This window comes from Tamandua tetradactyla, chromosome 6, assembly GCF_023851605.1.
Source record: "Tamandua tetradactyla isolate mTamTet1 chromosome 6, mTamTet1.pri, whole genome shotgun sequence".
In the NCBI taxonomy this organism is placed as follows: Eukaryota; Metazoa; Chordata; class Mammalia; order Pilosa; family Myrmecophagidae; genus Tamandua; species Tamandua tetradactyla.
Genome location: NC_135332.1, coordinates 53,882,855 through 53,910,172, shown reverse-complemented (window position 1 = coordinate 53,910,172; position 27,318 = coordinate 53,882,855). Strand labels below are relative to the sequence as shown.

Sequence of the window (27,318 nt, the reverse complement as noted above, 5' to 3'; positions counted from 1 at the left end):
CTGCTCAGAAGGTCCACGGAAGAGGCCCAAGGGAACTGATGATTCACCAGGGTATTTCTGGGAAGGCTTGCAAATTTTCCCACAGCCATGATTTTCACCTCTCCCAAAGAGGCGCTAGGCACCCAGGCTTTACACCTGGAGATAAGAAGCGCTGCACAGCCAACCCTACGTCCCATGTGCAACAGTTGCTTGGGGGGGCAGGGGTACACCGTGCCTGCCAGAGAGAAGCCCACGGGTGGGTCACCTGTGTGCCTGGTGGCTGTTGCGGCTCCTGCTCCAGCCTGGGCAACGGCAGGAGTGGTCTGAGCTAGCAGCCTCGCCAGTACTTTTTGATTATCTGCTTAATATATTCTAGGGTATATCCAGGTATCACATTGCAACTATACAGGATTAAAGGCCCTCATTCTTATTCTGGGCTCCCTGTGTTTCAATTGTTCAAATGTGCTATTCAGACAGGTTAAGTTAGATTATGTGCTACAGAAAATTGAGGTTCCAGACAAAATAAACCTTTCTTCCTTTGGTCTCAAAAGAATAGGTGCAGTTCTAAAACAAAGATAATGTCTACCTTACCCTTGCATTCTGAATTTCCTTAATTTTGACCTGACTGGCTTCATTCTTATCTCTAAATACCAGATTATAGATATATAAGACAGCCTCTCAAAATTCAGAAATAGTAATTATCACTCTGGACTAAATGTGTCTGTATAAGAGCTTACAATGTAGGCCCCTGTGTCCTTACAAGCCTTTTCTAAAGGAGACTATACAATAATTGCTCTTTTGTCTCTGGCTTATTTAGCTTCACCAAATGTCCCACAGGTTCATTCACATTGTTGCATGCCTCATGACTTTGTTCCTTTTTGTAGCAGCCAGTATTCGATCATATGTATAAACCATCATTCGTCAATCTACTTCTCAGGCAGTACATCCTTCAGTCACCTGTATTTATTAGGCATCATGTATAATGCCCAAAGTTCATAGTACATCAACACTCTAATTTTACATAATTTCACTGTTCCCAAGAGAAAGATAACCAATAAACACATCCTCACCAAACAGGAAATCTAAACCTCCCCTTAACTCTTGTCCCTCTCCCCATTATTTACCCCTGCTGTTGCTGTGGTACTGCTGATGTTTTCCTGTTAACCATAGCCCTTAGTATACAATAGCAGTTTTCCCCCTGTACCCTGGACTTAAACACTCTTTGTACATGAATCATATCTTTGAAGTTGTTCCTGCAAGAACTTATTTATATTTCTAGTTTTAATCAGTGGGACACATAGGTCTATATAACCCCTTTCAATCTTGTTCACCTTCAGTATGGTAATATTACTTATAGGCCCACTAGAGAACTGCCTTCATGTCTATCTTCACTTCCATGGATTTCCTTACATTTGAGTTCAACCTCATTAGCTAACCATTCACCCATCTCTAGCTTCTATGTATCTCTAAGTCCCCATTTGCTCAATCATAAGCCTCTGATTTTACCTTTACCATGCTCATAAAAGTGGAGTCACACAGTATCTATCCTTTTGTATCTGGCTTATTTCACTCAGCATTATGTCCTCAAGGCTCATCCATCTTATTATGTGCTTCAGAAGGGCATTTTACCTGATTCTTAACATAAACATAGTGAACTAATTCTACTTATAATTCAAAGTCCAGCTCAAAAGTCACCTTCTGTCTAGCCTCTCCCACCCTACCTGAACATCCAGGCAGAATTCCTCTTTACACTATAACATTAAGCTTTCACAACACTTTGTTCTTTATCAATTTATTCAAGAAGAATATAACAAGCATTTAAGATATGTTAGACTTATTTTAAATCCTTCTTTTACAAAATGCTTCAGTGTATCCTAATTATTTCTACACTATTTCTTTTACCAGAATGAGTTCCCAGGGAGTAGGGACTGAGTTTGATTCATCATTGATTCCCTGGAGTGGAGTCTAGTACAATACCTTGCATAGAGGAGATGCTTATTAAATGCTTTATAAATGAATGAATAAGTGAAATTCAGATACTTGTTAGATTAATAAACTATCAATTCGCAGAGAAAAAATTTTTTTACTTTGGCAGAGTATCTCCAGCTCAGGTTTTACTGTTTAAAAAAGCCACATACCATATGAAGCTGGATTTGATTTCACTATTAAACTAAAAAACTCCAATGAAGAAAAATGAATTCTGAGTAAAAGTTCTTAATAGGTCATTCTCCTTTGTAGAAGTGGACATTATTACATGAATATTCAAATAAGCAAAGTATTGTTCAGCATAGTACTGAAAAGAAGGGTATCCCGGTAGGTAAATATATAGAAGAGTTAAACATCTCAATGAAGTAGGAGGGTAAGAACCTCTATTTTGAGTGAAAGGACAGGGAGATCAAGAAGCGGAATGAGATTTACTGAAGTTCTTGAAGAGGATGAGAGAGAACAAAGGTTCAAGTAAGCAAAAGTTAATAGGCAATGTTGAATACTCAGATGAAGTTGGAAACAATGAATTTAAAACAAGATCAATCTGAATGACTTGGTACTTTTTCTCTAGCCCTCAGAAAAGGAGCAGAACTGATGAACTGTGAGGTTGTATAGCAGAAGAGCAGGGCACAGGAAAAGCTGAAAGTTAGGAGTACTTAAGTAATCAACTATGAGATCCAGACGGGCTAAGGAAGGAATGAGGTTGTATGAAGAAAAACAGTCAAGTGAATGATGCTAGTGATACTATGGAGAGGCTGGGAAGGACAAGTTTGTTGGTCAGAGTGAGACAGTGGAGGTGAAGATTTCTGAGGTGGTACACTTTCAGAAGAGGTTGAAGTCCTTGTATTGGGTGGCTAATATTCACCTGGGAGTGATGATCACTGGCATTAAAAAAGTCCAGGAAGAGGCTAGATCTTTCTATTTGTGTATACTTATTTCTGAACCCAACTTTCTCAGCACTACTGGAAATCTCTGGAAGTTATCAACTTCACTAAAGTAAATGTAGAAGACACTTTTTAATCAAAATGACAAAATGTTTCTTAAGAAAAAGCACAACTGCCTGGCCAGACACTTTGGACAAAGTGTACAACTTTGGACAAATTGTTGCATTTCAAGGTTTGAGTAATGCAGTCTGTTCATCCTCTTTGTTCCTTTCCAACTGTGAAAATATCAATAATACCATCACAGCCCTGCATCCTTTACAAGACAGACAATATCACAAAGGTAGAAGTTCTTCATGAGGAAAAAAGAACTTTAAACTACAAAACTAACCCACATATTTCTTTCAGGAAGAAAAACATCAGAGTACTGAAAAGAGAATAATTATATAAAGGCAGAGAAGTTAATCTAAATAGCAACCAAAAAGCTCTTAAGAATGCAGCTGCACAGCTAGTGAAAAGCAAATAGCTACAAGATTGACACAAATTCAAAGTCAGTATTCTTTTCTTTTCTGAACCACATAAACAGCCTTAGGGAAAGACAAGTCAAAAAAGAAAGCTTATCCACTATACAGGAACAAAAATTACTATCTTTCATAAGATAAACTATGAAGCTATGAAGCTAACAAAATTCATTTTTAGACAAAAATAATATCAAGGGGAACTGGTAAAAACAAGTCATTACAAATTCAGTTTTTCTTTTTAAGTCTGGCATTTAATTACAAAACTGCCTTATTCTTTTTCAATGTAAAAATATGTACTTTTGAAATCAAGTATTTTATAAAGAATCAAATAAAACCCAAAACATCCTTCTAGCCATAAAAAGTCTGACCCCACCGCACAAAATGAAAGTATTAAAATGAGAACTATTTACCTAAGTTGCTGGTATTAAAAATCTTTATTTTATCCATGAAAGATCAAAACAAAAAGTACCCTAACAGCAAATCTGGCCTAATTCAAATGGACTTGACGAAAGACATAAACTCTAGCTATCCATCTCACATCTAAGTTAATATAACTATTGTATCTTTTCCTTATTTCCTATATTAAAAAAAAAAAAAAAAATATATATATATATATATATATATTGCTTGAGAATTTTTATCTTCTTGACATTAATTTTAAAGGTATCACAATACCAGTGTTATTAAGGGCACTGGGGAATGCTTATATATATGCAGCTAATAGGACTAAAAATGAGACCTTCTTTAGAGGGAAATGTGGCAATTTCAAAAGCTTTAAAAATGAATGCTCTTCAATCTTGCAATTACAATTCTAGTAATTTCTCAAAAGGAGATAATTATGGATATAAGAAAAGCCTTCCTTATGTGTAATAGTAAAAACTGGAAATAATCCCAAAGGCCAACATTTGGGAAACAGTTGAATAATGTTTCATTTATATTATAGAATATATGCGCTGTGAAAAGTTATGTTTTAGAAAACTATCAAATAACATGGGAAAAAGCTCACAATCTACTTATGAATGAAGAAAGGCCACAAAATCTCTTTTGAGTGGCTCAAATCTTATTTCTGAATCATCCACAGCTTCTAAAATGAACACTATAAAGAGCACTTACAGCTTTTCTATTTAAAAAAAGGTTACTCTAAAAAACTCTTGCCAATTCTTCCTCAAAGCACTAAGCAAATGAAATACAGAGACAACACTGAAATAAAGTTTTTCATATTATTTTGCAACCATAATAGCACATCATTTAATATTATTTTACTACTTAACAAGAATTTAAAATTTAACATAGAGATCTATTTAAAAATAAATGAATTTGGAAGCTCTGTGTCTAATTTTGAGAGAAAAGACTAAGTCCTGGTTTTCAGTCTCAAGAACTCCTCTAATTCATCAGAAGCTCTTATGTTTCATTCAACTTCATCTTGTCTTAGTTTCTCTCTGCACAGAATGAGTACACATGAACTTTTTCACAAGAATGTTGAAAGGAATATACATAAGTACATGAGCATAAAATTGTCTGAGACTTTGTACTTTGATGAAATAAGAATGGACTAATACTCTTTTTATTTTTGCATGGGCAGGCTCCGGGAATCAAACCTGGGTCTCCAGCTCAGCAGGTAGGAATTCTTGCCACTGAGCGACTGCTGTACCACCCAACAAATACCTTTTGATTTCTAATCCTCTCATCATGTTTATAATCCTAAACAAACTGTTTAGGCTGTATGCAAAACTGTTTAAGGTCTATGCACTTGAATTGTTTCCTTTATTTTAGTGAACAATATTAAATTTCTAAAGGCTTTACTCTGAATATTTCACATAAAAGCTTATAAGTAATGTGCTCTAAAGAATGAGATAAAGTATACTAATGTATACTAATGTATGTAATTACTGATACACTTTTTTCATTGCCAAATCTTTCTCCTTAAAGTAATTGAACTACTGTATTTCTAACTATCATTTATTTGAGGCAGAATATAGAAACACAGACACAATCTAACCTTTATTTTTGTATAACCTGAGTATGGTATCCCTTAAATTACTCTGTAACCTAATAATATATTAAATAATTTGGATGCAATGCAAAATTCTTTTTATGGCAGATTTTATCAAATACTAAAAGAATTACCACGGCTACGAAGGGCTATAAACTACACATACTCTAGGAGAGACTGCCCTCTTGTGCCTATCAATAACATTCAACAGATTAAGAAAGAATACTAATAATTATTTCTAACACTAGAAGTACTCAGGCTTATAAAAAGATCTTGATCTTTCTGTGTTCTGATTATATCAACAGTGATGACCTTTAATGAAAAATAAATTGAACAGCTACATTAAGTTCATATGGAAAATGATCAATTTATGACATTTAGCAGCAAATATCAACATAATTTCCTTGCACTTAACTATCATGGATACTTGGTAATCAAGTACTTAGAGGCAGAGTTCACAAAGATAGGGATTTTCTGATTCTTAAAGTTCCACAACAAAATACAGAGAAAATATTTTAAAAATTAGAACATTCCAGAAAAAAATAGATGAAGCAAACAGAGAGTATGGTAAACTTGTTTTAAAATGTATGTATAGTTCATTCAAATTTTTAAGCATTTTCTTCTGAATTATGGGAAAATAAAGTATTTTCTTTGGATTTATATATGGCCTATTATCATTTATAAAGTTTCATGACATATAAAAAGTAACAAACCATTCAAACATAAGATATTATCAGTACTACTTTATTATTATTAATAATCTATAGCAGTGAAAAATATTACTAAAGCAACAGGCTTGCTAAAGGAAAAGAACAAATTAAGGCAAAAAACATGATAAAGGTAACAATTAAAAGATATGAATATTGATTTTGGATAATCAATAGCATAGCATCTTTTCTAATTATGGTCAGAACAACTGCAATTCCATTGCAACTGAATATGGTCATTAGGAGAATTAAGTGCATTAGCATTGATAAAACACTGTAATAAACACCATGTAAATATTTGTTAAATACGGCAAATTGCACATTATGTACGCATTAAAAAAATACCTACTTTCGAAGGTGGTCATGCTCTTTCAAAAACAGTTCAGTTCTTCTATTGTTTACTCCAGACCCACTTTTATATGACCTAGGACAAAGTAGAGAAAATTTAAGAATATTTTTGGCAAATGCTGCAAAGACAGATTAAATGGCTGAATCTACTAGTAATATCCAAAAGTGGACAAAGCAAGCCTCTATAGTTTTGAATGATTAAAATGTTTAATGCTTTATCTACCTCTAAAAATGACAACTATTCTAAAGGGTAAATATGAATGTCTCTCTAGGTTAGGCCTGAGTTAACTACATTTCTTAGCAAAATAACTTAACATTCTTAAACAAAAAATCTTACTTTTGTTCCTACCTATAATCTCCTGTATCTTTATCTTCTCCAAGGGGAAGTAAAATTTTGGACTGCGTAGTACACAGTGATGCACATGGTCTATCAATTCAAGCCTAAAGAGTACTGACATGAAGCTAAAGACTTGCCAATTTTTTTTTTAATTTTTATTTTTTTAAATACCAAAAAACACCAAACAAACTCAAACATTCCCATTTTGATCATTCCACTCTACATATATAATCGGTAATTCACAACATTATCACATAGTTGCATACTCATCATCACGATCATTTCTTGGAACAATTTGCATCTATTCAGAAAAAGAAATAAAACGAAAACAGAAAAAAAATTTATACATACCATACCCCTTATTCCTCCCTTTCACTGATTACTAGCATTTTGAACTAAATTTATTTTAACATTTGTTCCCCCTTTTATTTATTTTTATTCCATATGTCCTACTCGTCTGTTGACAAGGTAGATAAAAGGAGCATCAGACATAAGGCTTTCACAATCACACAGTCACATTGTGAAAGCTATATCATTATACAATCATCATCAAGAAACACGGCTACTGGAACACACCTCTACATTTTCAGGCAGTTTCCTCCAGCCTCTCCATTACACCTTGAATAACAAGGTGATATCTACTTAATGTGTAAGAATAACCTCCAGGATAACCTCTCGACTCTGTTTGGAATCTCTCAGCCATTGACACTTTGTCTCATTTCACTCTTCCCCCTCCTGGTCGAGATGGTTTTCCCAATCCCTTGATGCTGAGTCTCAGCTCATTCTAGGGTTTTTCTGAATCCCTTGATGCTGAGTCTCAGCTCGTTCTAGGATTCCTGTCCCACATTGCCAGGAAGGTCCACACCCCTGGGAGTCAAGTCCCACGTAGACAGGGATAGGGTGGTGAGTTTGCTTGTTCTGTTGGCTGGATAGAGAGGCCACATCTGAACAACAAAAGAGGTTCTCTTGGGGGTGACTCTTACACCTAATTTTAAGAAGGCTTGACCTATCCTTTGTGGGGTTAAGTTTCATATGAACAAACCCCAAGACTGGGGGCTCGGCGTATAGCTTTGGTTGTCCACACTGCTTGTGAGAATATCAAGAATTCAACCTGGGGACGTTGAATTTTCCCCCATTCTCACCATTCCCCAGAGGGGACTTTGCAAATATATATATATATATATATATATATATATTATTAATTAAAAAAAATTAACAAACAAAACATTTGGAAATCATTCCATTCTACATATATAATCAGTAATTCTTAATATCATTACATAGTTGCATATTCATCATTTCTTAGTACATTTGCATCGATTTAGAAAAAGAAATAAAAAGACAACGGAAAAAGAAATAAAATGATAACAGAGAAAAAAAAAACTATATGTACCATACCCCTTACCCCTCGCTTTCATTTACCACTATTTCAAACTGAATTTATTTTAACATTTGTTCCCCCTATTATTTATTTTTATTCCATATGTTCTACTCTTCTGTTGATATGTCTGAGGAGCATCAGACATAAGGTTTTCACATTCACAGAGTCTCATTGTGAAAGCTATATCATTGTTCAATCATCATCAAGAAACATGGCTACTGGAACACAGCTCTACATTTTCAGGCAATTCCCTCCAGCCTCTCCACTACATCTTGAACAACAAGGTGATATCTACTTAATGCGTAAGAATAACCTCCAGGATAACCTCTTGACTCTGTTTGGATGCAAATATTTTTTTATTCACTGTTCAAATCACTCTGGGGTTTATCCGGGTATCACTCTGGACAAACCAACAAAATCTCATGTTCTACTCAAGGTTCCGTGTACTAATGGTGTTCAATTAAGCTGTCTACATAAGTTATATTAGGAAATGCACTAGTTAAAATATAAATTTTGCACCAAATAAACATTTTTTGCTTTAAGGACTTGCCAATTTTGGTATACAGAATGATTTCCACCTTTAATGCATTTGGAAGTGGATTAACAGTTGTGAAAAATGTTTATCACTATATAATCAACGCTTTCATTTTTTTGTTTTCCACTTAAAGTACCAAGAACAAAATTTAAATAATTAAAGTAACTGCACATTTAACTGCAGTAAGGCAAAAGCAAGTCATATAGTTAAAACTGAACTACTGGGGGTGCAAGGGTAGTTCAATGGTAGAATTCTCGCCTGCCACGCAGGAGACCCGGGTTCAATTCCTGGCCCACACACTTCCCAAAAACAAACAAACCAACTAAAACAAACAAACAACAAAAAAAAGTTCAACAAATTGTGCTGCAATAACAGGATACTGAAATGTAAAAAAAATGCCATACAGCATACAAAAAACAAAAACAAAAAAAACTGAACTACTGGCTGACAAACAGTGCGACTGTACAGGGACAAAGGGAGAGAAAACACCAGGAAAAGCAGCATGATACAACCAAGAACATTGGATTCAGAAGACTGAAGACTTGGATTTAAATCTACACTTCATCATTTATTAGCCTGATAATCTTAGAAAGTTCCTCATATCTAGTTTTGTAAAATGGGACTAATCATTTCTATTCATACCAAAAGATTATTATGAAGACAAAAAGAGATAATATAGGCAAAGTATTGTGCAAATCACAAAAAAACTATAAAAATAGTACACTATAATAATATAGCATTATTACTATACCTCATCTTACTAATCATATCCTTCATTACTAATTATATTATACTGTCATACTAATTTGAGTATGGGCCTCATTTGCCTTTAGCACCTACATTATAAGCAACTAGATGCCAAATTGGTCTTTCCACTTCTGCCTTTATACTGTGACTGACAAAATATCTTATTCATAGTCAGTACTCCATAAATAATTTAATGAATGGCTAAACATGTCTCTCTCTCTCTATGCATATATATATATATATTTAATGATCATCTCTCAGAAATAAGTGATAATAGGGGAGCTAAGTATCTCTACATTAAGGAATAGCCCCCTACACTGATTCTCAATGCATTCCTGAAAATGTACATGAAAGCAGACTGTAAAGAAATTAAATAAAATCTTATATGATAAGAGGGATCCCATTTCCAGAGAACTAAAAGTATTATAAAATACTTAATTATGGCACAAATATTCTGTTTTTTTAGTACTGTATGATATTGAAAGCACTATGGTTAAACATTTAAAGAGATCAAACATTAAGGAAAAACAATAAAAATTAATTTTTCAAAATAATTTCTGGAGGAAGAAACAATTTTGATGGCTGGTTAATCTTTGGATTAAAATTTTGGACAAAAATTTTGAATGCAATGAGTGTTAAATTACTTCTGCTGTTAACTGTTTTACTGTTTATAACAAAATAAAAACTCTGCGGGAAATGTTTCTCAGAGTATATATCATATATATCAGTTTATGATTTGATAGTGCATATCACAGTTTATGAAACATAAGTACCTTAAATTTATCACGAGTGAGACAATGATAGACACCATTAGATGGTCTAAAAGTGTCAAATCTTCAGCTTCCATCACAGGCTCATGAGCCATATTCCATATTCAGTTGTAACAAAATTTTAAAGCATGTGTATGAAATATTAGAATATGCCATGGAAGTGAGGTGAAGGGATGGTAGAAAGAAGAATTCTTTAAAATTACAAGATTTAGAAGAGCATTAAAACATTGGGAGTCCTTAAAAATAATTTGACTAAGGCTAAGAATTTGTATTAAGTCGGGAAAATTTCAGAATTTCAGGGAATTAAAGGCTATGTTGATACTTTCAAAAGAGTATCTTGCTTGCATAATATTAAACTACCTGAAGAGCTTGCTAGGGCAAATAAACTGCATAAAAAGTCAATTGAATTACTGAAGGATTGAGTTGATATTATCCTGGGTAAAGTTTAAATCATGGAGAGATGTAATTATTTTTTAAAAATAATTGTTACCTGAATTTATAATGGCTGGGGCAGGTATAGGGTTACTCAGAAAGGTAAATATAGGGACCTTCAGTTATACGTAACACTGTAATTCCTAGGGTGGGTAGTAGAGATCAGAGAAGAATTCTTGAGGATGGTATCTGAGCTGGATTTTGAATTAGTACAGGCCAGTCAAGGTTGGTGGAAATTGATGATAAAACTAGGGAATGCAGGAAAAAAACCAGTAAAGTAGATATGGACCATACTGTAGCAGCAATGTGTAAAGAACAGTGAAATGGGAATTAGGAATCCTGAAATTTACATCATGATTCTGCTATTCAATCTGCTGTTAATCATCAACATGCTCTAAGTCTAAATCTGAATAAACACTCTACAAAATAATATAAAAGATAACTTACTCAATATCCTTTCGTACTGATCCCATGAGATTCTCCCTTTCCCGTATGGCCATAAAGTTTGCTTTGGTTTTATGGAATTCATGTGTATAATCCTGAAATAAATCAACATCTAGTCTCAACATAAGCTAATTTCATATTTCATTTTGTTGAACAAATTATACATTCTCATCATATTACTATTTAAGAAATCAGATTGCCAAAATGCAAAAATAACTTTATAATTACTTTCCTGAAGAACAAGCGACTTCTTTCAAATGAAAACATTCAGTGCTGGGTCACAATTACACTACCCATCGTATCTTCTAATAGCTTGTCTTATGAGGGGGGATTATAAAGAAAAAAACAATTCTAAGGTAAAATAATCATAAACAGGCTAGGAAAAAACTTGAGACTTGAAATCACCTTTGACTCATTAGTGTACCCAATGGGGCTTATTTTCAAATTTGAGTCTTTTGGAGCTTCCACAGAAATTTAATTCCTAATCAAAGGAATAACAGAACCAAGAGAATTGTAAAGAAGTGAACTATCTTTAAACATTTTCCTTTATTTCTATACTTCTACATATTTTTTAAGATATTAAGGAATATTTTTCTCTTTCTTTTTTTTTTTTAATTCAGAGTGGTATATAAAGAAGGCAAAACCCATAATCTTATCTCCCAGAGTCCTCATACTCAACAGGCTTTTTTTTCAAAAGAAAAATAACATATAAACATGGTGAGAGTATCCAAAGAGCACCAAAAGAAATAAAGGTAAGAAACATCATGTTCCACAGAACCTAATATCATCACTGTCTTGTGTTTTCTTTCAGAGAATGTTTTGCATATGCAAACCTATCTTTCATTTCCTTCACTTATGCTAAAGAAATCATACTACACATTCTGCTGTACACTTTGCTTTTTGTAGTTCATAAAATATTAAGTAATCTTTCCATATTAGCAAATAGAAATCTATATCATTCTTTTAAATAACTCCATAGAATTCTATCTTATAACTATCACAATTTAATAAATTCTCTACTTATAAAAATTTTACTTTCATTTTCTTGCACTTAAAAAATGTTGCAATGAAAATTCCTGCAGATACATTTTAGAGAGTTCTTTTTCAAAAAAGTGTGTTTGAAGAGCAAATGCCTAGCTGAATAACTGGATCAAAGAACCTTATTTCTTAATTTTGATAGTGCCAAACTGCCTTCTAGAAAGACTGCACCCCAACAGTGTATGAATAGCCATTTCTTTATAGTCTTGCTAATAATGGGTTACAAATATTGCAGTTTTTGCTAATTTGACAAGTGAATAAACATCTCATTTTGATTTGTGTACTTTTAATTGGGATTGTAGCTAAGCATTTTTTATTTATAATTAAAAAAATAACAACAAACAAAACATTAAGATATCATTCCATTCTACATATATAATCAGTAATTCTTAATATCATCACATAGTTGCATATTCATCATTTCTTAGAACATTTGCATCGATTTAGAAAAAGATATAAAAAGACAACAGAAAAAGAAATAAAACAATAACAGAGAAAAACAAGATTATACATACGATACTCCTTACCCCTCGCTTTCATTTATCACTAGCATTTCAAACTAAATTTATTTTAACATTTGTTCCCCTATTATTTATTTTTATTCCATATGTTCTACTCTTCTGTTGATATGGTAGATAAAAGGAGCATCAGATACAAGGTTTTTACAATCACAGAGTCACATTGTGAAAGCTATATCATTGTTCAATCATCATCAAGAAACATGGCTACTGGAACACAGCTCTACATTTTCAGGCAGTTCCCTTCAGCCTCTCCACTACATCTTGAACAACAAGGTGATATCTACTTAATGCGTAAGAATAACCTCCAGGATAACCTCTCGACTCTGTTTGGAATCTCTCAGCCATTGACACTTTGTCTCATTTCACTTTTCCCCCTTTTGGTGGAGAAGTTTCTCTCAATCCCTTGATGTTAATTTTTAGCTCATTCTAGGATTTTTCTCAATCTCTTGATGCTGAGTCTCAGCTCATTCCAGGATCTCTGTCCCACATTGGCAGGAAGGTCCACACCCCTGGGAGTCACGTCCCACGCAGAGAGGGGGAGGGTGGTGAGACTGCTCGTTGTGTTGACTGGAGAGAGAGGCCACATTTGAGCAACAAAAGAAGCTCTCCTGGGGGTGACTCTCAGGCCTAAATTTTAAGTAGACTTGACCTATTCTTTGTGGGGTTAAGTTTCATATGAACAAACCCCAAGACTAGGGGCTCATGTAGCTAAGCATTTTTCTGTGGTTTTCAGCCACTCATATATTTTTCTATAAACAACATGTTCATATTCCTTGACCATTTTTATATTCAGTTATCTTTTTCTTATTTATTATGTATTATTTCTCTCTATATTAAGCAAAACAGTCATCTGTTATAGTTCCCAGTATTGGGTCTTGCTTAAACCTTTCCCACTCAAAAATTATAAATTCATTCATTCTTTCTTCTGCACTTCTATGCTTTCTTTTTCTACATATAATCTTTGATCCTTTTGAAATTTATTTTGGATATAAAGACTGAGGTGCAGGATTTTATCTTCTTCAAACAATAAGCCAACTGTTCTAACACTACTGATTTTATGATCCTGCTATTCCCCATTGATTTAAAATGCCATTTTTATCATCAACTAAATTTCTGTTCATATCTGGATCTATATCCAAACTATATTGCATTCTCTTGGTCTATTTTTCCTCTAAAATAAAATTGTTTTAATTATTCAAGCTTCTTAGGTTTTAATATCTGGTAGGGCTAGGCACCCTTTACTAATAGTCATTTTCAAGTTTTTCTGGTCATTCTTGTATGTCTATGATTCCAAATGAATGCTGGTGTCATTTTGCTAGTTAAAAAAAAAAAACAAAAAAACAGCCCCATGTTCTTTCCATTAGGATGGCAATTTATAAATTGATTTAGGGAGAAATCCTTCCATCCCAGAGCAGAAAATTCTTTCCTTTACTTAAATTTTTTTTATTTCCCACAGTAGAATTCTACACTTATGAGTCCTACACATTCTTATTAAATTTATACCCAAAGATGTCATAGTTTCTTCCATATTTTCTTTTTTTGTGGTTCTTATTTGTATGCAAACTACTTGCTTTTAAGTATTGATTTTGTAACCCACCATCTTACTGAATTTAATTGTTTCTAACTGTTTTCAGTTGATATTCCTAGGATATATAAGAATATTCCTTATCACTGGCAAATAATACTAAGTTTGCCTCTTCCTTTCCAATATTCATATCTCTTTTTTTAACTGTTTAATGGCACCATTAAGAACTTCCAAATAATGTTAGGTATTGTGGTAACTGGAAGCATCCTGGTCCTGAGAATGCTTTCAGTGCTTTATCATTAAGTATGATGCCAATTTTTAATCTGATATACACACTTTTGCATTAGGTCAATAAAATATCATTTGATTTCTACAAGAGTTTTTAAAATCAGGAATGGTTACTAAAATTTTTCAATATTCAAAAGTTTGCCTTCTTATCTGTACTACTATGTTTTTAACACCCCCACCCCCAAAATATATATATATATATATCTACACCTTGTAAGAGTTTATTTTAGTTAATTTTTTTTTTTTGGTACACTCAATATTTCTTCAAACAATACACTAAATATAGTAAGTGACTCCCCTTCCACATTATCTTCAAAACCTGATGACCAAATACTCTACACCATCATATTACTGTCTATGCTTGCCTGCTGGCTATTCCACTGTTATAGCTAGCTAGGTAGGTCTTCCAGATTAGGAATACATTTACCTAGTGATGAATATTACTCAATTTCACCAGGCAAAAGCAAGAGCTATTACACATTTTCTAAATTATATAATACCAAGAGGGAAAAAAAGTAAAACAAGACAAACTTCTACAGCCTAGCATTTATCTTTACCGAAGAATTTTCCCCTTTGTTCTCTTAAATACACGTACACACATCCTATCCAGGGATATTTAAAACTCTTGCGATAATGAAAAATCTCAAGCCCAATACATTACCTGCAATATGTCTCTATGTCGCTGTAATGTATGCATCAGTGCTGCATTCAAGGAGGGGACACCTGCACTGCTGGTATATTCTGCCATTTTATCATTTACTCCTGTAAGCTAAAACGACAACAAACAAAGTGGCTGAAAGCAAATTAGTTGCCTGTATGCTCTTTCTTACAGCAGCAGAAAAGCCCAAGAAAGCAGGTGAAGGTTCAGCACTTCTCCCAAACAATCCATAAAGGCTAAAATAATACCCATAGGACTAATTGTTGTCATTCAATACCAATTTATAAAAACTCATGTGGTTTGGGGAGGCACTCACCTTGAATGGATGATTTCAATAAAAGTTTCTACATTAATATAATCTCGCACCGTACCTAACAAGTATACAGTTATTAGCAAAACAGCTATTTAACAGGAAGCACTTACCCTTGCCAAAAGCTGTTCAATCTCAATTGCCATTGTTTCAAACATTCTGTCTTGGCTTGATCCATTTAAAAGAGGTGTTGTGTCAGAACTAAAGAGAAGTTCAATTAAAGGGAATCCATTACTTACACCTACTCTTTTAAAGCATACTTAAAATCATAAGGTAATTATTTGTAAGGAGATTAAGTAGAATGATTGGGACAGTCTCTTTCTTAAGAATTTAGTTTTTACAGAACTTTTTCTATGAAGATCACACTTGTCTTACAATATTAAATTCAGTATGAAATACAATTGAATGTAAGATTTTTACCAAGTTGTTATACATCTGATCTTAATAACTTAAAGAAATTCCAAATAATTGTTTACTTTTTCCCCAAATGATGACAGTAATTTAAGCTATGGCAGTGCCCAATTACATGCTGAACTTAAAAGAATCACATGAAATAAAACTGTAGAAGTAAGAAGTCTAGCATATAAAAGGAGTCACAGACCTCACTCTCTCTAAGTCCAGCTCTGCAAGTGAAATCATTGCCCTCCCCCCTAAGTGAGACATGACATCCAGGGGTGAGTGTCTCCCTGGCAACATGGGAGATGACTCTCAGGGATGAATCCAGACCTGGCACTGTGGGATCAACAATTCCATCCTGATCAAAAGAAGTATAACTAATAAAGTATCAGTGGCAGAGACAGTTCAAACAGAGTCGAGAGGATACTCTGGAGGTTGCTCTTACATAAGCTTCAGTTAGACCTTGCTACCTATCATAACCTGTCAAACCCCAACCAGGACCATTCCAGCCAATCCTAAAGAACACCTACAGCAATATATAAGACTCCACAAGGGCTCCATGCACTAGAGTAACTTTCCAGAAATCTACAACCTCTAGATGGGTCCCTGGTCCACATAAGTCCTGAAACGTAGAGGGCCCAGCCTCTCTAGAACATCAGCTAGTTCAATCTTCCTACCCCATATTAGTGACAGACCCTTCCAATATGAAAAATTTAGAATGGCCATAGCCCAGACATCCCTAAAGAGAGGGATGGAAAGATCAAAGATGATGGTGGAGTTATACAGTGAAGATAGGCTTTAACAAATGAATATGAATGGTGAATCATTAAATTGATATATCTTTTAGTCTCCAGTATCTTAGAGCAGCTAGAAGTAAAAACCTAAAATTATGTTTAACTCCCAGACGATTTATCAGAAAAACAAACAAAAAAACCCTAAAATTATGGAATTGTAACCCATGTCAAACTCTGAAATCTGTTTGTGATGCAGTGCTTTTTTGGTATATATGTTATTTTTCACAAAAAAAAAGAAGGAAAAGAAGTCGATTGTGATGATAAAAAATATTTAAGCCTTCTAGCTCCCTATATTCTGGAGCAGCTAGAAGGAAAATTTTGAGAGGATCATATGGTAGCCCAGGACAAACTCTGGGATCTGTCCTGTAATTACTTGTTGAAGAGTGCTTTGAAAACTATTGCTTTTTTATTTCTTTGCTTTTTATATACGTTATACTATAGAATTAAAACATTAAAAAAAAAAGAGCCATGGATTTTATTATGTTATGGGATATGGGAAGAATGATTTAAAAATTTCTTTTTATCCTAAATTAATTATGGCTCCTTACACCTAAAATTAAGTTCTTTGTCTTTTTTTTTTTTTTTACCTTTTACCAAGAACTAAAATGTAAGTTTAAGTGATCCAAAGATTGGATAATTAATCACTGAATAATCAGGAACTGGTTTCAGTCTAATACAATTAGCTACGTCCAGAAGGAAAGATTTAGTACCAGCCCTCTACATTTCTACTTATACTATGTATTTGTATCAGTTATGTTTTGCAAAAATGTACTGTACCGTCTCTTAGGATTTGAATAGTCAAAAATCTAACTTTTTACAAGTGAAACATGTTTGACAGATTCATACTCTAAAACTGCATGTGCTGAAAGATTCTTTTGTCTCTTCTAAAAAACCATTAACCTTCATTAGATCCCCAGACAGTATCTATTATCACATAAGCAGCTCAATGCAGATCTGCATTTTGTTGGACACAGTCAAATGCCCAGACAATAACTATGCTCTCCAATCTTACTGAAGACTTTGTCCTGTCCTCTAATAACGCTTGGGTGTGAGATGAGAACAAATTAAACCATCAGTTCAACATAAAAATATACCTTACCTGGGTGGGTCACAGTGGCTTAGCAGGCAGAGTTCTCACCTGCCATGCCGGAAACCTGGGTTCGATTTCCGGTGCCTGCTCAGGCAAAAAAAAAAAAGTACCTTACCTACCACTATTTCCCTTCTCTACACACACTTCCATCTGTAGCAATAGTAACAAGCAATAAATTAGCTCCCACCCCGCCAAAAAAAGGAAAGAAGTAGGACTTTAATTTTTATATCTGAATTTTTATTTCTTCTTGAAACATTTCAATTTATTTGCCCTGAAATATATAAAAATATTTAGCTTTTTGTTACACATCAGAGGCAGCTGAAAGTACTGTGGTTACCACACACAATCTGCCCAGGCAAAAATGTTCTATATATTACTAATAATTGATTTATCTCCACTGAATATATGAAAAAGAACAATAGGTCAACAGAATGTAAGCTCCACAAAGAAGTGATTTGCCTCTGTCTTATTTACAACTACATGCCCAGCACCTAGAATAGTGCCTTGCACATGGTAAGTGCTCATTAAATGCAAGTGAAATGAATGAATGAATAAATGAGGTGACAATTTCTACTATTGGTTAGTTCCATGTTCCCCAGACATCCACAGGACAGTTTGTTTGGGGTTAGGGAAATGGCCAAAATGTCATTTTCCAATAATAACAGGATTCACTTAAACTTAATTCATTTTATATGCATGTGATGATTCACAGACCTTGAGGCTCTCAAAAATACAGGAAGTAAAAAATAATTCCTGGAAGAAAAAATCTGGTCATTGCTCAGTTTATTCATTTTGACATGTTTTTAACCTGGACAATGAACAAAACACTTCAGAATGCACATTGGATCTTGATCCTCACAGCCCTGGGTCTTTTTTTGAAAGAGACTAACAGATAAGCTGAAGTAATTCTACAAAGTGAGTCTAATTTGTTGCAGTATTTCTTAGGTAATGTTTTCAAGATAGTTTTTTTTAAAGGAGACAAGTATTAAGTTCATAAATCACAGAAAACATAGAAAAAGCAACATGCAATATCTCTTAACAAATAGGAAAGTTTTTTTTATCACATAGCTGTATATTCATCATCATGATCATTTCTTAGAACATTTGCATCAATTCAGAAAAGGAAATAAAATGAAAACAGAAAAAAATTCATACATACCATACCCCTTACCCCTTCCTTTCATTGATCACTAGCATTTCAATCTACTAAATTTATTTTAACATTTATTCCCCTTATTATTTATTTATTTTCAATCCATATCTTTTACTCGTCTGTCAATTAGGTAGATAAAAGGAGCATCAGACACAAGATTTTCACAATCACATAGTCACACTGCGAAAGCTATATTATTATATAATTATCTTCAAGAAACATGGCTACTGAACACAGCTCTACATTTTCAAGCAGTTCCCTCCAGTCTCTCCATTACACCTTAAGTAAAAAGGTGATATCTATATAATGCGTAAGAATAACCTCCAGGATAACCTCTCGACTCTGTTTGGAATCTCTCAGCCATTGACACTTTATTTTGTCTCATTTCTCTCCTCCCCCTTTTGGTCGAGAAGGTTTTCTCAATCCCTTGATGCTAGTCCCAGTTCAGTCTAGGCAAATAGGAGTTTTAAAATTGTATACTTACTGGCATAAACAAATGGGAAACTTAAATGCAGGAAAAATGATTTCTAATTATAAAATAAGTTTACTGATAGAAAAGAATATTCCTCATTCTCTGTATTTGCAAAGTAAAGTTAAGTTCAAAGGAAAGGAGTGTAATCAAATCTATATGACACAACTATACCTCACTTTGAGGCCCTAGGAGCTAGTATGTTGGCCTTGCTGTCTTTACATCAATGTGCACTTATTAAGAAGGAGTTAATATTTTGGCTTTAGTGCCAAAATGGATCACCAGTGGGAATGTGCATAATACAGTAGGGTTTAGGGTGTGAGCTCTGGAGATAGATACACTCGAGTTCAATTTCAAGCTCAGTTTTTATTGTTTTTACATTATTAGCTGAAAAAAAATATCCCACCTACCACCAACCCTTGAAAGTACATCTAAAACAAAGAGTAGAACACAACCAACAACTCTGCTACCAGCAATCTCAGCCCTACATTTATAAAACATTCTATATAATAATGTTCCAAAAGCAGCATCTCTGCCACTCTCTTAAAACCATGATTGAACACTCTATCAGTGTCAGCTATTAAAATAATAATATTATTTAAAAGGAAAACATTAGGAACAATATCCATCCACAGAATGAATAAACTGTGAATACACTAGAAGTAAACAAATCCAAGCTGAATTTCAAAGATAATGTTGAACAAAAAAGCAAGTTGTAAAACAGCTATGTGAGATACTGTGAATTGTTTAGGAAGAAAAAAATATGCCGGTAAAATATGGTTATTATGGGGAAGGAGAAAGAGGAATGTAACCAGAACAGGGTATCCAGGGGCTTCAACTGAATCAGTAATTATTTCTTTAAATGCAGGATATGTACATGGGGGTGTATTATTCTTTATATCCTTCTGAGTGTCTTTGGTATTTTTCTAAACAAGTGGCTGACCTAAAAAGAATGTACGATTCAAAGATAATAATACATTTTCCATATGTTCAATATAGCACTATATGGATATCTCAAGAAAGAACCAAAATTTAAAAAGTTTGGATGATTAATAGTGAGGATATACATTGTCTTAGATTCTTCTAAAATACCAGACTAGCAGTATGTATAAAGTGCACTTGGGCAGTTCATCAGATCAGATCCGTTTAGCAATTAGAAATTATAAGTAATACAGTGTAAGCAAATCTGCCACATTTCCTAACACTGGCTGAACTAGAAACTTATTTCTGATACAAACTCCCTCTCAACCCCTAGCATTTTCCTGCTGACACTATCACAACCTTTGCCTAAGAATCCCAATAAATGTTAGTTTCAAGAATTAAGAATTATAATAAGCCATTAAACAAAACACTCACTGGCAAAGAAAATAAAACAAAATTATTCATCAACAGATCAAGTTACAGGGGTTATATATTTTAGTTTATTTAAAAAAAAATAGTTTAAGGCATAAGAGACAGAATACGGTAGTACCTATACCTGTCGCGTCTTCCATCTCGGGCACTGCTGTGACTGTAACTTGTACATAGTTTACTGAAAGAAACTAGTTTCAGGTCAAGTTCATTTTCCAGTTGTCGAGCCTGTTTCCTGAGATCTTTGACAAAATTATAAAAACAATTAATTAGACACAAAATGTCCCCAGTAGACATATAAATCACAAAATAATTCAGAAAACTATAAAAATGATCAAATATTGGTCTGGTTGCTGCCATAAAGAAATGTGTTAAAAGAAGGAAACCAAGGACTTACTCAGGAAAACAAACTAGTCACTTATTTAAACTTCTGATTTACATGATAGGACGGGGAAGGAGTAGAAGTGGGAAATGTAAAATTTCAGCTTTATTCCAAAGACAGCTAGATGTTCTAACACCCCTGAAATTATTTCTGCAGCAATATCTAAAATTTTGTAACTCAGAAGAAAGCAGAAGAGTACAAATCACAAAGGAGTGGAATATGAATTATGGTCTGAACAACATTATATCCATTTACCAGCTAACTTCTTTTTTTTAAAAAGCCATATTGTTTTCGACAGGGATTTTGCTATCTATGTTTCAAAGCTTTATTAGACTAACAAAATTCTTTTCTTAATAGAGGATTAATTGATTGAACGTAAAGAAAAAACTTATCATGGACAAAGATAAAAATTTCAATATACTTATGAAAAAAATTTAGAGGCTAAAACTAAAAATAAACAATATGCTAATTATAAGATCAAATATTAATATGAAGGAAAAACAAACATGAGTGCTGTTCTGTAATTTTTTAAATTGTATAATATAACATATATACAAAGCAAAGAAATTTATTTATTTCTTTCTTTTTTTTCAAAGCAATAGTTTTCAGAGCACTCTTCAATAAGAGAACAGAACAGATCCCAGAGTCTGTCATGGGCTACCACACCAACATCTCAGACTTTTCCTTCTAGCTGCTCCAGAACACTGCAGGCTAGAAGGAACATATACTTTTTTTATCACCACTTTTTTTTCTTTTTTTGTGAAAAATAACATACATACAAAAAAGCAATAAATTTCAAAGCACAGCACAACAATTAGTTGTAGAACAGATTTCAGAGTTTGGTATGGGTTACAATTTCAGGTTTTTTTTACTAGCTGCTCTAAGATAATGGAGACTAAAAGAAACATCAATACAATGATTCAGCAACCATACTCGTTTGTTAAACCCTACCTTCTCTGTATAACTCCACTATCAACTCTGATCTTTCTCCTACTCTTTAGGGGTATTCAGGCTATGGCCATTTAAACTTTTTCATGCTGGAAGGGGCTGTCAATAATAAGGGGTAGGGAGATGAAACTAGTTGATGTTCTGGAAAGGCTGGGCCCTCTAGGTTTCAGGACTTATCTGGTCCAGGGACCCATCTGTAGGTTGGAAACATGAGTTTTATAGAAAGAAAATAAAAAAGCAAGCAGAGAAATTAGTATATTAGTTTGGCACCTAAGTGGTTAAGTGAGAGAAGTCACAGTTTGGAAACTCAAATCTATGTGATGACTCTTATTCATGGTGAAATGTAGGTTAAAATAAAATGGGCTGAAATACAGGAAGGAATGGTGTAAGGAGCTTATCTTTCAGAAATAAGGAACACAAAGCATTATTTCAGTATATTTATCATCAGTAACCAGAAGTACAAAGCAGAGTAACACAGTGGAGTGTATTTGCCCAGAGAACAAATCCCAGGTCAAATCTTAGCTCAGCCACTTACTGGTTCTGATATTTACTGGCAAATTATTTAACCTATGAACCTCAGCTTTTTGTGTTTTAAACCAGTACCTTCATGGTTTTTCTATGCACTGCTAATCAGGGGCTTAAAGCACCTGACAGAGTAGGTTGTCAGTAATAAGTTTTTCTAATTATTACAGCATGGTGCTTTGAAAAACCATAGCCTAATGACTAGTATTAAAGATACCAGTGGCCACTTCTACGTAATTTTAAAATATTTTTTTGTTAGTACACACATTTCAAAAGAGCAGTTTAAAACGTTTTAAACTAATTATAAGTATGTTTCTTTGTAACTTTAGTAATTGTCTTCTTTAATAGAAAGCATCATATTTTCAAGTTTAACAGGCAAGTATAGATGAAAAGTGGCTAACAGATATTTGATGATATTGCTATTTGTGGTGGTTTCCCCTGGTTTCAGAGGGAGCAATAGTAAATAGGGCAAAACGGGAAAGGGATTAGGAAGGTCGCTTCTATACTGCAACACAGATGAAAGAAATAGATTAAACAAAACATATGAAATAGATGAAAGAAAAAGGTTGAGACTTCTTTGATTATTGGTCCAGGAATGAGTTTTACATGAGTCCACGTTATCAGACCATATGTTCAGGAATTAAATAAATGACATTTGTTAAATCACAAAATAGGCTGGGGTGTGTATGTGCGAGATATATTAAATGTAATAACTACAATTCACACTGGTTCCTTCAACTTTTTCTTTTTAGCAAATCCAATCCTAGACTCTAAGCTAATGGTAAAGCTATTTCCTCTGCCTTTAAATTGGATTCGACACCCAATCCTCGAAGTCGCTACCTGAAGCTGCTAAGGGGACCCAGCAAGGAAACATTCCGCTCCCCCGATGGACCGAACTGAGAAGTTCCCTTTCCTAACTCCTTTCTCTTTTTTCTACTCAGTTTTCCAAAAGGCAAGGCGTTGATTGCTCCAGTCATCCTGGCTCTTGGCCTTCTAGCTCAACACTTGTTTCCTCGCACAGCTCGGACCCAAGCTTTCGTCCGAGTCCCGCTGCCCCACTCAACCCACTTCTCCTTCCTCCCGTCTTCCTCTCCGTCCCTGCTCCAGGTACCTCTCACCTTCCCGGACAGGGGCCGCTGCTTCTCAGGCCAATCCCATGGCCCAGACCGTTCGGTCTCCTCACCCCAGGCCCGGCGGCTTCCATCAGGCAAGTCCCACCCCTCAACCCGACAGCTCCGGAGGCCTGGCACTCTCCTGTGCAGCCTCCTGGAATCCGTCCTCACTCAGCTGCCCCTCGGTGACACCCACCCGGAGGCCATGCCCTCACCTTCCCAGTAGTTGCTGGTTCCTGCCGCCATCTTTGTTGTTCAACGTCAGTCAAGATAGGAGAGTAGAGGTGATAGGAGAAAGAGAGTCCTCCGAGTCTTCTTCCGCCCTGGGCGCCAGGGCCGATGGGATACGTGAGCCTCCACAGGCACAGACACCTAGCGGTAAATTAATTATTTTACAGCTTTTGAGTAATGAGGCCTTATCCTCTGATGTTCCCTGAACGTTTGTCTTTCTGGCTCTTTTTCTGCACTCCGAGCCTCGAACTTTCATCTCCTCCTTCATGTGGCGTATCCCCTCTCTCCGCAAGTGGTTGGTTTCTTGACTGAAGAGACATCTTCAGACGCAACTCCGCATCTTCCATCCCCTTCTCCCAAATAATATATTCAGTCAGCCTCTTCTCAGAGTACAGGGCTCTTTTCCCAAGGTCAATCCCTCTGTCCTCCTCCTCCACCTAGGCTCCGTCATCCAGTATCTCTACCATAAGAGCTCTTCTCCTCTGGCCACTTTTTCTTTGCCTTAGTAGTTACAGTCCCAGCAACTCATTGACTTCCAGCCACCAAATCCGGAAAATATATCCTCAATTTTTATGAATGCTTGGTATATGATTTAGAAGAATGCATTATAATAAATTTTATATACATCTTTTAGGTCACTTGGTAATTGTGCTGTTCACATCTTCTATATCCTTACTGGATCTTTAAATTCAGCTTGTTCTGTCAGTTATTTAGAAAGGTATGATAATATTTCCAGTATGATTATGGCTTTGCCTATTTCTCTTCGTAGTTCTGTAAACTTTTTTTTTTTTTTTTTAAATTTTTTTATTAATCAAAAAAAAGAAAAGAAATTAACACAACATTTAGAAATCATTCCATTCTACACATGCACTCAGTAATTCTTAGTATCATCACATAGATGTATGATCATCATTTCTTAGTACATTTGCATCAATTTAGGAAAAGAACTAGCAAAATAGCAGAGAAAGATATAGAATGTTAATATAGAGAAGAGAATTAAAATAATAATACTAATAAAAAAATATATAATATAAAAAGGAAAAAGAAAAAAAACAAAAACAAAAGATACAAGCACACAAACAAACAAACAAAAAACCATATTTCAGGTGCAGCTTCATTCAGTGTTCCAACCTAGTTACATTACACTTAGGTATTATTGTGCTGTCCATTTTTGAGTTTTTGTATCTAGTCCTGTTGCACAGTCTGTATCCCTTCAGCTCCAATTACCCATTATCTTACCCTGTTTCTAACTCCTGCTGGTCTCTGTTACCAATGATATATTCCAAGCTGATTCTCGAATGTCGGTTCACATCAGTGGGACCATACAGTATTTGTCCTTTAGTTTTGGGCTAGACTCACTCAGCGTAATGTTGTCTAGGTCCATCCATGTTATTACGTGCTTCATAAGTTTAGTCTGTCTTAAAGCTGCATAATATTCCATCGTAGGTACACACCACAGTTTGTTTAGCCACTCGTCTGTTGATGGACATTTTGGCTGTTTCCATCTCTTTGCAATTGTAGATAATGCTGCTATAAACACTGGTGTGCAAATGTCCGTCTGTGTCTTTGCCCTTAAGTCCTTTGAGTAGATACCTAGCAGTGGTATTGCTGGGTCTTAATCCCTTCTGTCAGTCTATGTCTTTTGATTGGGAAATTCAGTCCATTAACTTTTAGTGTTATTACTGTTTGGATAATATTTTCCTCTACCATTTTGGCTTTTGTATTATATATATCATATCTGATTTTCCTTCTTTCTACACTTTACTCCATACCTCTCTCTTCTGTCTTTTCGTATCTGACTCTAGTGCTCCCTTTAGTATTTCTTGCAGAGCTGGTCTCTTGGTCACAAATTCTCTCAGTGACTTTTTGTCTATAAATGTTTTAATTTCTCCTTCATTTTTGAAGGACAATTTTGCTGGATATAGGAGTCTTGGTTGGCAGTTTTTCTCTTTTAGTAATTTATATATATCATCCCACTGTCTTCTAGCTTCCATGGTTTCTGCTGAGAAATCTACACATAGTCTTATTGGGTTTCCCTTGTATGTGACAGATTGTTTTTCTCTTGCTGCTTTCAAGATCCTCTCTTTCTCTTTGACCTCTGACATTCTAACTAGTAACTGTCTTGGAGAACGCCTATTTGGGTCTATTCTCTTTGGGGTGCGCTGCACTTCTTGGATCTGTAAATTTAGGTCTTTCATAAGAGTTGGGAAATTTTCAGTGATAATTTCTTCCATTAGTTTTTCTCCTCCCTTTCCCTTCTCTTCTCCTTCTGGGACACCCACAACACGTATATTTGTGCGCTTCATATTGTCATTCAGTTCCCTGATCCCCTGCTCAAGTTTTTCCATTCTTTTCCCTATAGTTTCTGTTTCTTTTTGGAATTCAGATGTTCCAACCTCCAGTTTACTAATTGTAGCTTCTGTCTCATTAGATCTACCATTGTAGGTATCCATTGTTTTTTCCATTTTTTCTTCTTTGTCCTTCACTCCCATAAGTTCTGTGATTTGTGTTTTCAGATTTTCTATTTCTTCTTTTTGTTCAGCCCATGTCTTCTTCATGTCCTCCCTCAATTTATTGATTTGGTTTTTGAAGAGTTTTTCCATTTCTGTTCGTATATTCAGCATTAGTTGTTTCAGCTCCTGTATCTCATTTGAACTATTGGTTTGTTCCTTTGACTGGGCCATATCTTCAATTTTCTGAGCGTCATCCATTATTTTCTGCTGGTGTCTGGGCATTTGATCAGATTTCCCTGGGTGTGGGACCCAGCTGGTTGAAAGGTTTTTCTGTGAAATCTCTGGGCTCTGTTTTTCTTTTCCTGCCCAGTAGGTGGCGCTCGTGGCGCTCGTCTGTCTGCGGGGCAGTCGGCCGGGAAACCGCGCGAGGAGGCGGGGGTCGCTGGCCGCCGCGGCTTGGGGGAGTGCTGGTCCAAATTGCCCAGCTGGCCCGAGACACCAAGCGTGACGGGAGGGCCCCGCTACCCAACGTTCCCAGTCAGACCGGGGAGCCACGTGCGTGGAGGGGACCCCAGTCGCCAGCCGCCCCGGCCGGGAAAACGCGCGCCCCTCGGGTATCTCACTGCAGCGGATTCTCCCTGCCTGTTCAGCCGTTCCAGAATGGGGTACGCTGTCTTTTTGGTCTCTGTCGTGACTCCGGGAGCTGTTTCGTATTGTTTCTGTTTCTTTAGTTGCTTTTCTGGGGGAGGAACTAAGACCCGCGCGTCTTACTAAGCCGCCATCTTCTCCGGAACTCCCAGTTCTGTAAACTTTTGCTTTATATATATTTGAGGCTGTGTTATGACAATTTAAAATTTGTGTACAAATAATATTAAAGGTAAATTGAACCTTTCAATATTATAAAAGGCCTCTCTTTTTCTCGAGTAATGATTTTTTTTCCAATGGGATATTTTGCCCTGATAGTAAACCAGTTTGTTTTTTTCATATACATATGGTGTATATATTTTTTCATCCTCT

General features: G+C 35.1%; 1 protein-coding gene across 4 annotated transcripts in view; it reads right to left on the bottom strand.

Annotated features, from left to right (window-relative positions):
- Window positions 1–23,951, bottom strand: part of GOSR1 (golgi SNAP receptor complex member 1) — a 52,280-nt gene extending 28,329 nt beyond the window's left edge. The window contains exons 1-6 of one of the 4 annotated variants that reach the window (XM_077165423.1): window positions 23,833–23,951; window positions 20,775–20,895; window positions 15,515–15,602; window positions 15,095–15,202; window positions 11,065–11,156; window positions 6,417–6,491 (exon numbers count right to left, since the gene is read on the bottom strand). In XM_077165423.1, the coding sequence (XP_077021538.1) occupies window positions 6,417–6,491; window positions 11,065–11,156; window positions 15,095–15,202; window positions 15,515–15,602; window positions 20,775–20,895; window positions 23,833–23,863 (515 nt within the window). In that variant the 5' untranslated portion in view covers window positions 23,864–23,951. Of the gene's footprint in view, window positions 1–6,416; window positions 6,492–11,064; window positions 11,157–15,094; window positions 15,203–15,514; window positions 15,603–20,774; window positions 20,896–23,813 lie in introns of all 4 variants that reach the window. The other 3 variants (XM_077165424.1, XM_077165425.1, XM_077165426.1) reach the window with 3 other exon arrangements.
- Window positions 23,952–27,318: the final 3,367 nt, after the last annotated feature.